At 45.1% G+C, this 12,061-nt stretch overlaps 1 protein-coding gene across 1 annotated transcript; it reads left to right on the top strand.

Moving 5' to 3' along the window:
* Positions 1-287: 287 nt before the first annotated feature.
* Positions 288-11,348, top strand: LOC112221185 (stimulator of interferon genes protein-like). The gene is made up of 7 exons (XM_024383340.2): positions 288-815; positions 5,651-5,877; positions 6,015-6,195; positions 7,055-7,163; positions 7,361-7,602; positions 9,552-9,738; positions 9,902-11,348. Exons 2-7 carry the CDS (start codon positions 5,651-5,653, stop codon positions 10,171-10,173), a joined length of 1,218 nt encoding a protein of 405 aa, XP_024239108.1. The 5' UTR covers positions 288-815; the 3' UTR covers positions 10,174-11,348.
* Positions 11,349-12,061: the final 713 nt, after the last annotated feature.

The raw sequence follows: 12,061 nt of genomic DNA, 5'->3' as shown, positions 1-12,061 counted from the left end.
GGATTGGAATGATTTTAGTTGCCTATTTTAAATAGTTTGTGTTGAGCTAGTGTATGGCCATACCCAATTGACACCCCTGTTTAATATCCACACCTGGATAGGTACTGTACTGGCTGTGATCTGCTGTGTAATAACACATGTAAAAGATGTGAGTAGACTGGAGAGAGGTGGGTTGACCGAAACGTGTTAAATCACCTCCCGAACAATTTATCATAAGAACACATACTGTATGGTTAATCAGAGACGTTCATTAAGACAGCTGTAGCAGTATATTAAAACAGTGTTACGTTGGGTTATAACAACACCCATGCCTCTTCCTCCACTCCCTGTTCCACTACTGTTACCTAGTACAGTACATCAACCCCTCTCTGTGGAATTTGTTTAGAGCAAACTTTATACCTCTCTGTCTTTATCACTTTTCATCTAGCTCTATTGGTCTTTATCACTTTTCATCTAGCTCTATTGGTCTTTATCACTTTTCATCTAGCTCTATTGGTCTTTATCACTTTTCATCTAGCTCTATTGGTCTTTATCACTTTTCATCTAGCTCTATTGGTCTTTATCACTCATTCTGTGGGATCTATTGCCTCTTGTAAACTGAAACTGAAACTATTACCCAAATTAGTACAACACAAAGGGAAGCAGGGAGAGAGTGAGAACACAAGTGGAAAATGAGAGGGAGAAGTGATAGCTCTGATTTATAATCTCTATTCATCTGATTTTCTATCAACACACATCTATTTGAATATCTTTCAATCTGGAATTGTCTCTGTTGTTCTGTGTTCTGGAACTGGGATCACTCAAAACACATAAAGGTAAGCCTCAACAGATAAGCTACACAAAAAATGACAAATAAAGAATGTTTTCTGCATTTGAACTAACCTTCAAATGATTCAGTGTCTAGATCTGACGATGGCAATTCCGTCATTGAGATATGTATTTATTGTGTATATATGAATGAATGCTCTTTAATTACCTGTTACTTTTATTTCTTATTCTTATCCGTATCTTTTACAACTGCACTGTTGGTTAGGGGTTCATAAGTGAGCATTTCACTGTAAGGTCTATTCGGCGCATGTGATTAATGCAATTTGATTTGATATGATTTGAGTCAGTGATAGTCTCCAGACGTAATATGTGGTATGAGAATGTAGTCATGGAGATTATGTATGTATTGTGGGTCGTTTTCACTACTCTGAAGTGCACGGGTAACATCAGGGCACCATTTAATAGTTAATGGGTTTTACTGGACTATAATTCTTATTTCCTTCAATCTAATTCTAATATAAAGATGGTCCTCTTCCTTTCCACTTTATACAATGCAAAGCAAAGCAGGCTGAGGGTTTCTCCTAAAGGGATACTTTGGGATTTTGGTCCTTTATCTACTTCCCCAGAGTCAGATGGACTTGTGAATTAATTGAACATTTGCTTTATTATTATTTTTGAACAGATTTCATATGGCAGGTAGCCTAGTGGGTAGAGAGCCGAGCAAGTTAGAGGAAGTTAGGTCGCTTTACAAGCCAGTGCTAACTAGCCTTAGTGCAACGACTGGAATTCTATAGGTGTTATTGCACTAACGCTAGTTAGCACTGGCTTGTGAAACTGCTGTACCTCTAACTTCCTTCATACTGAACACAGATACATACAAATAGTGTCCACAATTTAATCTGAGTCTGGCAAGTAGATTAAGGGCTCATTGCAAAAATCTCGAAGTATTTCTTTAAGTAGATTAGTCATTTTATTTGATTAACGATAGTCATATTCCCAGTCTTCCCCCATGCAGGCATGCACTGGCCAATTGTAGGAATTGCTCACCTGTAGTTGACTTGAGGACCAGAAGATCAGGCTTTCCATTATGTAGTAATGTAAGAATGTGTCTTTGATTGCTTTTCCAACATTGTACAATATTGAACAATGAAAAGATAAAAAAACGTGTTTGACTCTACCTTATAAACTTAAATCGGGTGCTGGATCCTGGTATATTATCCAAAGAACAGAAATAGGACAACACTCCAGTAAATAAACTTAAATTGACATACAGTATGAGCCCTTCTTCAGCGTGCAAGGCAATGGCAATCAATGTCACAACAAGAAGACCTCACAGGTGGGCATAATTGTAAATTCACAGTCAGTATTGACCCAATCAAGAGATCCCAGCAGAGAGAGCTGTGGGGGAAACATGACAATCTAAGAAAGATACATGGTATCATGGCTCAGGCTAAGATTCAGATGCAGACACAGGAGGCGGATAGTATGAGTATCAGAGTTTATTATAGTACAAGGGGCAGGCAAAAGGTAAGTCAAGGCAGGCAAAAAGTCCTAATCCAGAGTCAGGAAGGGTCAGGACAGGCAGAAAGGTTAGAACTGTGGGCAGGATCAGGGTCAGGACAGGCAGAAAGGCTAGAACTGTGGGCACGATCAGGGTCAGGACAGGCAGAAAGGTTAGAGCTGTGGGCAGGATCAGGGTCAGGACAGGCAGAAAGGCTAGAACTGTGGGCAGGATCAGGATCAGGACAGGCAGAAAGGCCAGAACTGTGGGCAGGATCAGGGTCAGGACAGGCAGAAAGGCTAGAACTGTGGGCAGGATCAGGGTCAGGACAGGCAGAAAGGCTAGAACTGTGGGCAGGATCAGGGTCAGGACAGGCAGAAAGGCCAGAACTGTGGGCAGGATCAGGGTCAGGACAGGCAGAAAGGCTAGAACTGTGGGCAGGATCAGGGTCAGGACAGGCAGAAAGGTTAGAACTGTGGGCAGGATCAGGGTCAGGACAGGCAGAAAGGCTAGAACTGTGGGCAGGATCAGGGGGTCAGGACAGGCAGAAAGGCCAGAACTGTGGGCAGGATCAGGGTCAACAGGCAGAAAGGTCAGAACAGTGGGCAGGATCAGGGACAGGACAGGCAGAAAGGTCAGAACAGTGGGCAGGATCAGGGACAGGACAGGCAGAAAGGTCAGAACAGTGGGCAGGATCAGGGACAGGACAGGCAGAAAGGTCAGAACAGTGGGCAGGATCAGGGACAGGACAGGCAGAAAGGTCAGAACTGGGAAGACTAGGAAAACCAAAACTACAGCACAGGAAACATGGGAACACGCTGGTAGGACTTGACAGGACAAGATGAACTGGCAACAGACAAACAGTATGAATGCACAAGGGATAATGGGGGAGATGGGAGACACCTGGTGGGGTGTGGAGACAAGCACAAAGACAGGTGAAACAGATCAGGGTGTGACACACAGACACACAATACAACTACATTATGATGTCATTACCAAAGTGTTTGGCCTATTGATAACATACTACAAACAACAAGAAAAATAGCAGTCCTCATTAAGGCTGGAAACAGGAGACAAAGGGCTGTGAGACAGAGGTTTAATCCTAGATACATGAAAAGTGAAATGAATACGGAGGGTGTTGGGCAACAGAAGACGAACAGCAGAGGGGCTAAGGATTTTAGAGATGGGGAAAGGGCCTTATGAAACGGATGGAAAGTTTACGGGACTCCACCTGGAGAGGCAGGCCCCGAGTGGAAAGCCATCCCCTCTGCCCAAGTCGATAGCGGGGAGCAGGGGTCCGGTGGCGATCCACCTGTCGCCGATACCTGGATGTGGTCTTCAAAAGCGTGGCCCGGGCTCTCTTCTAGGGACAGTGACAGCGGCGGACAAACATCTCGGCTGAGGGTATGCTGACTTCTTCCTCTTGCTCAGTGAAGAGCGAGGGCTGGTATCCAAAGGAACAGGACGAGAGACCAGTGGCCGAGCAGGGAAGGGTGTTACGGACGTATTCCACCCACACGAGTTGCTGGCTCCAGGTGGTGGGGTTGGCGGAGACGAGGCAGCGAGGAGCCGTCTCTAGGTCCTGATTGGCTCGCTCCGACTGGCTGTTAAATTGGGTGTGAAAACCAGAGGACAGGCTGGCCGACGATCCAATGAGGGTGCAGAATGCCTTCCAGAACGAGAACTGAGGACCACAAACAGAGACCATGTCGACCGGAAGTCCATGGATCCAGAAGATGTGCTACACCATGAGCTGAGCCGTCTCCTTAGCTGAGGGTAACTTGGTAAGGGGATAAAATGGGTTGCTTTAGAAAACCTATCCACCACCGTCAGTATCGTGGTGTTGCCATCTGATGGAGGAAGACCAGTAACAAAGTCCAGGGATATATGGGACCAGGGGCAGTGAGGAACAGAGTGGTTGAAGAAGGCCAGCCATAACTTGCCGCAGGGTCTAATTTTGTGCACACAGTGCAGGCGGTGACGAATGCGGAGACATCAGGAACCATGGAAGGCCACTAAAAGCATTGTCAGATGAAAGCCAGAGTCCAACGGGAGCCTGGATGGCAGGTCAGTCTCAAGGAATGTGCCCATTCTAGGACTGGTGCAACGGGCAGAGCCTGGGACAAACATCCGGTTAGCCGGACCCCTCCCCCCTTACGAACCAGGCTTCCCATGGTGGCTCCTTGGGAAGAGACAGCATTGCGGAGCTGATCCGAGTCTGCTGGGTCAGTCATGGCCAGTTTGTACTATCACGGCTCAGGCTAAGACCCAGATGCAGACAGTACGAGTATCAGAGTTTATTATAGTACAGGCAAAAGGTAAGTCAAGCCAGGCAAAGGGTCGTAATCCAAATCAGAGTCAGGCAGAAAGGTCAGAACAGTGGGCAGGATCAGGGACAGGACAGGCAGAAAGGTCAGAACAGTGGGCAGGATCAGGGACAGGACAGGCAGAAAGGTCAGAACAGTGGGCAGGATCAGGGACAGGACAGGCAGAAAGGTCAGAACAGTGGGCAGGATCAGGGGGCACAGGACAGGCAGAAAGGTCAGAACAGTGGGCAGGATCAGGGACAGGACAGGCAGAAAGGTCAGAACAGTGGGCAGGACAGGGACAGGAAGGCAGAACAGTGGGCAGGATCAGAACAGTGGGCAGGATCAGGGACAGGACAGGCAGAAAGGTCAGGCAGAAAGGTCAGTGGGCAGGATCAGGGACAGGACAGGCAGAAAGGTCAGAACAGTGGGCAGGATCAGGGTCAGGACAGGCAGAAAGGTCAGAACAGTGGGCAGGATCAGGGACAGGACAGGCAGAAAGGTCAGAACTGGGAAGACTAGGAAAACAAAAACTAGAGCACAGGAAACATGGGAACACGCTGGTAGGACTTGACAGGACAAGATGTACTGGCAACAGACAAACAGAAAACCCAGATACAAATACACAGGGGATAATGGAGGAGATGGGAAACACCTGGTGCGGTCTGGAGACAAGCACAAAGACAGGTGAAACAGATCAGGGTGTGACACACAGACACACAATACAACTACATTATGATGTCATTACCAAAGTGTTTGGCCTATTGATAACATACTACAAACAACAAGAAAAATAGCATTCCTCATTAAGGCCTGCTGGGGCAAGAATGCACAAGTGGTCTATCCAATAAGTCTCTCTGTGGAGAAGTAATTTATCCCCATCTCCTCCCCTACATGGCCTTCACCAATTCAATGCCCATTTAACGCAAGGCACTTAGTTCATGATTATGGCTGTTGAAATGTCTGGCAACCTTTCAAGAAGTTGTGAAAATGACAAAAGGGACAGGTGTTTACTGATTATTTTTATGTTATATCTCTCATACGAAGTCATGTTGCTCTTATGTCTGTTCCTCAGATGCAACAGTTGGGAGGGGAGGAGAGTCTGGTCCCTCAGCCTCGTGGGAGTCTACCCAAAGCCGGTGCGATAGGATTGGCTACCATGGTGATGACGGCCATCTTTGTTTTGGAGCCGGAGAGCTTCTTCAGACACGTTGCAGCAGCGATACTCATCCTGACTGTGGGGCCCTCGCTGCATGGAGGGTTTCTTCTCATAGAGGAATGTCTTCATCATGCAACTACCCGGTGAGGGAACTTAACTTCCATACTCATAGTCATACTCACAAAACATGGTCGCTGAATAAATAGATCAATATTTACATATGACCTGCCTCCCTCTCTACCTCTCCCTCTCTCCTTTTCTCACCCCTCTATCTACCCAGATACCGTGGTGGGAGGCTGGGTCAGATGGTGACAGCCTGTGTGGGTGTGTATACTCTCCTGGGTGTGGGGTTGGCAGCGCTGCTGTTTGGCCTGACTGAGCCACAGCCCTGGAGAGACCAGTGGAGCATGGTGGTCTTGGCCTGTGGCCTCTACCCTCTACTCAGAACCCTGGGAGTACTGGTGAGATAACAAGAGCCTGATCTGGAACTCTCACACACAATATGAACCAACACAGAACCCTGTGTGTCTCCAGCAGGGTTGGGGTGAATTCCATCTAAATCCCATTAAATTCAGGATGTTCCCTGAAGTTCCAATTCCAGTTCTTTTGAATGCTTTACAATGAGGACAATTTGGAATTCTGCATCGACTGGAATTGAAATGGAATTGAACCCAACCCTGGTCTCAAGGATGGTTTTAATCATCAGTCTGGTGTGGGTCTCCAAACACTCTCCTTTAAGCCACTAATAACATAGTTTAGCTTCCTGAAGCCAATTATACTGAACGATACTGTAGCTTACATGCTGCTGTAAAATGCTGACTGTGTGTTAGTGTGATTCTTGTAAGCTCACCAGAGTTGTGGTTTTTGATTGCTCATCATGGTTGTGGTTTCAGTAAATCCCAGTAAATATTTTCATACCAGATTCTCTGCATGTCTGTCTGTGATGTCTGCCTGTGAGTAATTCTGCATGTCTGCCTGTGATGTCTGTCTGTGAGTAATTCTGCATGTCTGCCTGTGAGTAATTCTGCATGTCTGCCTGTGAGTAATTCTGCATGTCTGCCTGTGAGTAATTCTGCATGTCTGTCTGTGAGTAATTCTGCATGTCTGCCTGTGAGTAATTCTGCATGTCTGCCTGTGAGTAATTCTGCATGTCTGCCTGTGAGTAATTCTGCATGTCTGCCTGTGAGTAATTCTGCATGTCTGCCTGTGAGTAATTCTGCATGTCTGCCTGTGATGTCTGTCTGTGATGTCTGTCTGTGATGTCTGTCTGTGAGTAATTCTGGTTATTTCCCGGTTGATGTTTCTCTCTTCCATATCCAGGTTCCGTCTGAAGTGGAAGTGTCAGAGATTTGTGAGGAGAGGAAGATGAACGTGGCTCATGGCCTGGCTTGGTCTTTCCACCTGGGCTACCTCAACCTGGTGTTGCCTCGTAAGTAGACTACCATCAGCTCACACACACAAAGAAAATCATAACCTCTGGATTTGATGCTGATTAATCACAACGAACAGTCAGAGAGAAGGCTGTACTTATTTTGACAGGGGCATTTATTAAGCTTTTTTCTGTAACGTAACAAATACTGTATCATGTCAGCTGTGTGTATTTGTTTATCTGTATTTTTGTGGTAGAGTTGGAGGGTTCTATAGCAGAATTCCGTGCCTCACACACGGCAGGTCCGTTTGAGACCAGGGGTTCCAGAAAGCTCCTCATCCTCCTCCCTCTCAATGCCAACATCGCTCACAAGCTGGAGGATGAGGACACCAACATCTGTTTCTATGACAACCTCCCTAACACAGAGATCGACAGAGCAGGGGTCAGAGGGCGTGTCTACAAGCACAGTGTCTACAGCCTATTGGACGAGAACAGACAGGTAGGTAGGGATTACCTTACAGTCAGTCACCTTCTCAAACACTATCCCAAAGTGAAATGCATTACACTGGCACCACCATGTGGTCAAACAGTGAATCAACAGTGAGTGGTTAAGAACCTCTGGAAAATACAAAAGTAATGTGGAAAAGCCCAACCCGTGCACAACGTGGCCAAATGTGTGCACAATCTATAAACCCATTTGCAGATTTTTTGGGTTGTTGCACTGAATTGCCTAATCCCAGTATTCCCTGTTTGTGTGTGTGTGTGTGTCAAATAAAATGTTATTTGTCACATGTACCGAATGCAACAGGTGTAGTAGACCTTACAGTGAAATGCTTACTTACAAGCCCTTATTAGTTTATTTAAAAAAATAAAAAATAAAAAAATTCTGGAAAGTATTTACTAAAAAGAAACTGAAGCAATATTTATTTTTATAACAAAAAAAATAAAAATAAGGAGCAACAATAAAATAACAGAAGCGAGGCTATATACAGGGGGTACCGGTACAGAGTCAATGTATGTGGGCATCAGTTAGTCGAGGTAATTGAGGTAATATGTACAGGTAGGTAGAGGTAAAGTGACTATGCATAGATAATAAACAGGGAGTATCAGCAGTGTAAAAATGGGGGTGGGGGGACAATGCAAAAAGTCTGGGTAGCCATTTGATTAGCTATTCGAGAGTCTTTTGGCTTGAGGGTAGAAGCTGTTAAGAAGCCTTTTGGAACTAGACTTTGCGCTCCGGTACCGCTTGCCGTGCGGTCAGGAAGTCCGTCAGGAAGTCCAGGATCCAGTTGCAGAGGGAGGTGTTTAGTCCCTGGGTCCTTAGCTTAGCGATGAGCTTTGAGGGAACTATGGTGTTGAACGCTGAGCTGTAGTCAATGAATAGCATTCTCACGTAGGAGTTCCTTTACTCCAGGTGGGAAAGGGCTGTGTGGAGTGCAACAGAGATTGCATCATCTGTGGATCTGTTGGAGTGTTACGCAAATTGGAGTCTAGGGTTTCTGGGATAATGGTGTTGATGTGAGCCATGACCAGCCTTTCAAAGCACTTCATGGCTACAGGTGTGAGTGCTACGGGTACATAGTCATTCAGGCTGGTTACCTTGGGGTTCTTGGGCACAGGGACGATGGTGGTCTGCTTGAAACATGTTGCTATTACAGACTCGGTCAGGGACAGGTTGAAAATGTCAGTGAAGACACTTGCCAGTTGGTCAGCGCATGCTCAGAGTACACGTCCTGGTAATCCGCCTGGCCCTGCAGCCTTGTGAATGTTGACCTGTTTAAAGGTCTTACTCACATTGCCTATGGAGAGCTGATCACAAAGTCATCTGGAACAGCTAATGCTCTCATGCATTTTTCAGTGTTGCTTGCCTCGAACCAGCATAGAAGTAATTTAGCTCATCTGGTAGGCTTGTGTCACTGGGCAGCTCACAGCTGTGCTTCCCTTTGTAGTCTGTAATAGTTTGCAAGCCCTGCCACATCCGACGAGCGTTGGAGACGGTGTAGTACAATTCATTCTTAGTCCTGTATTGATGCTTTGCCTGTTTGATAGTTTGTCAGAAGGCATAACAGGATTTCTTATAAGCGTCCGGTTAAAAATCCCGCTTCTTGAAAGCAGCAGCTTTACACTTTAGCTCAGTGTGGATGTTGCCTGTAATCCAAGGCTTCTGGTTGGGGTATGTACGTACAGTCACTGACGTCATTGATGTCATCAATGCACTTATTGATGAAGCCAATGATTGATGTGGTGTATTCCTCAATGCCATCGGCAGAATCCTGAAACATATTCCAGTCTGTGCTAGCAAAACAGTCCTGTAGCTTAGCATCTGCGTCATCTGACCACTTCCTTATTGAGCGAGTCACTGGTACTTCCTGGTTTAGTTTTTGCTTGTAAGCAGGAATCAGGAGGATAGAGCTATGGTCTGTTTGTTATGTGTGTGTTTGTCTGTAGGCCCATCACTGTGTGGTGGAGTATGCCACCCCTCTGCTGACACTGTATAAGATGTCTCAGGAGAGTAGTGCAGGGTTTGGGGAGAGGGACAGGAGAGAGCAGGTGCTGCTGTTCTACAGGACTCTACAGGACATACTGGACCGCTCACTGGAGTGCAGGAACCGCTACCGACTCATCCTGCTCAACGGTTAGATGTCTGTCTTTCAGTCCGTTTGTCCGTCTGTCCATGTGTCTCTCTGTCTGTCCGTCCGTCCTTCTCTCTTTCTCACTCTCATAATATAAGATTGAATGTCCTCCTATGTGCCTAATATTACGACCTATGGAACCTATGTAATTTCTACTTCTTGTAGATGAGCATGAGGATGACCCTCACTTCCTGTCCAAGGCCATTCTGAAGAACCTGGATCAGCAGGAGAAAGAAGAGTTCTATGTTCTCCCTGTCAACCCTCAGCCTGAGGTGGACCACCCACTCATCCCTCCCGCCACAATCTGCATAGATGACATGCACCAAATTGAGCCAATGAGCAGTGTACCATCACTCATGATCAGTCATGACATGCCGCGTACACTCAGGGAACCAGACATCCTTTCTCCATATGGTGGGACAGGTCTAAGGAGATAAACACTCACTTACATTTTAGTAGATGCTCTTATCCAGAGCAATTTACAGGAGCAATTAGGGTTAACTGCCTTGCTCAAGGGCACATTGACAGATGGTCAAATCTTTGTTAGTTTACTATGTTTGTTTGTTTACTATAGTTAAACACTGGATGTCCGGGTTCTCAATGCAAAAAAATGATATTATTATACAACAGAATTAGTTTTAAGGAAAATGAAAACAGTAGAAATACAATAGATCCTGAACTGCTTAACTGAATATGAATGCTAGGTAATACATGTCAAGGAATTTAGGTTGCTACTGGTGTGTAGCTGTTTTTTTTAGCAGGATATTGTTAATTGTGTAATACAGTCCTATATTGGCTGTAACATTTAGTGTTGTTTATCTGTGATCAATTTGTGTGTCATGTATGCATAACTGATGTAGGCATATAATAACAACCCCGCTTATTTCTTACATTGTCTGCATGTTGTTCTCTACTCTCCTAAACTCTGTAATTTATCTGTCCGTACTGTGTGTACACCGCTATGATGGATTTACATGGTTTGCACAGACTGAATGTGCATGCTTGAACCACGGTGTGAAGTAAACAGAGATAGAGAGAGAGAGAGATTCCTTCTTTGCATGCCTGGCCGGGGCTAGGGAGTGAGCTGAGAGCTGAGCCTGGGCTGATCATTCAGAGGAGAACAGAGCCTGAGCCACATGTTATCTAGCTACAGTCAGTACCATAGAAATATAATGAATTGAATGGGCTTGGATGCTCTAACCCTGGCAATTTGACTGGTAAACTCATGGGTACACTCACAATGGCTGCCTGGTATTGAGATGTGATCATTTTCATGGTATTTTGGAATGTTCTATCAACTGATGCTGGATTGCCATGGTAATGTAGAATGTTCATTAAAATAATGCTAACTGATGTGGCACATGCAATGGAATGTATTTCCTGTAATGCTAGTTGAATTGACTCAACAAATCACATCACAGATTGAAGGGTACACTTCTTGCTTTTACTTCCTGGCATGGGTCTAGGTCAAAAACATACAGGATAAGACAACAAGGTCACAAATCTGGGACCAGCACCATTGCTAACTAGCATAGCTAAGAGTTGTTGCAAAGAGTTATAAGATATTATACAACGGGTGGGTCTAATCCCGAATGCTGATTGGTTAAAACCGCATTCCAGCCGGTGTCTATTCCACAAGTTACCTCCGGCTAAATCTATTACGTTAAAATGCCTATTTACTCTTCTTCCATCTGACTGCGCAATCCACTTTCTCATCATCCCAGCCAAGCAATTTATAAACTTGATCTCCACTATAAAAAGCATCTAGACATTATCTCACATTTCTTTTCGATTAACATTTTGTTTTCAACAGCGGAGATTTGTATAAACCTAGCTGTCTGTCTCTCTGACATTTGCAACATTGTTTCAATATTCAAATTCGATCTCCAGCTGTCCCATAGTAATGAACGTGTCAGGAATCGGGATGGGACAGACAGGCAGGCAACGTTTCTCAGCCAGTCGGAATCATCAATAAGCTGGCATCATTTTTTATGGATATAAACAAAGAAATGTCAAATGAAAAATGTTAGAACAAAATGAAGTGCAGCTAGTTTGCAGTCTTTCCAGCTTCAGTTTGAAGTCATTGTGTTAGTTGTGTTGCTGGCTAGCTCCTCTGAACAACAGTGTACTGACTAGGGAACACATTTTCTATGCCAGGTGAAATCTGGCATCATTAGCCCATTGCTATGGATGTATCCTAATAAATGTCTCTAGAAAACAGCTTAAACAAATGCAAATGCAACTACTTTGCAGTTATTCTGGCTGCACTTTTGACGTGACTGTAAGTTAGCCGTAGTTGGCTAGCTAGAAGGCAAGGGATAAGAA

Source organism: Oncorhynchus tshawytscha, linkage group LG21 (genome assembly GCF_018296145.1).
Source record: "Oncorhynchus tshawytscha isolate Ot180627B linkage group LG21, Otsh_v2.0, whole genome shotgun sequence".
Lineage (NCBI taxonomy): Eukaryota > Metazoa > Chordata > Actinopteri > Salmoniformes > Salmonidae > Oncorhynchus > Oncorhynchus tshawytscha.
The sequence above is the reverse complement of the archived record's forward strand: the minus strand, read 5'-3'. Positions and strand labels throughout refer to the sequence as shown.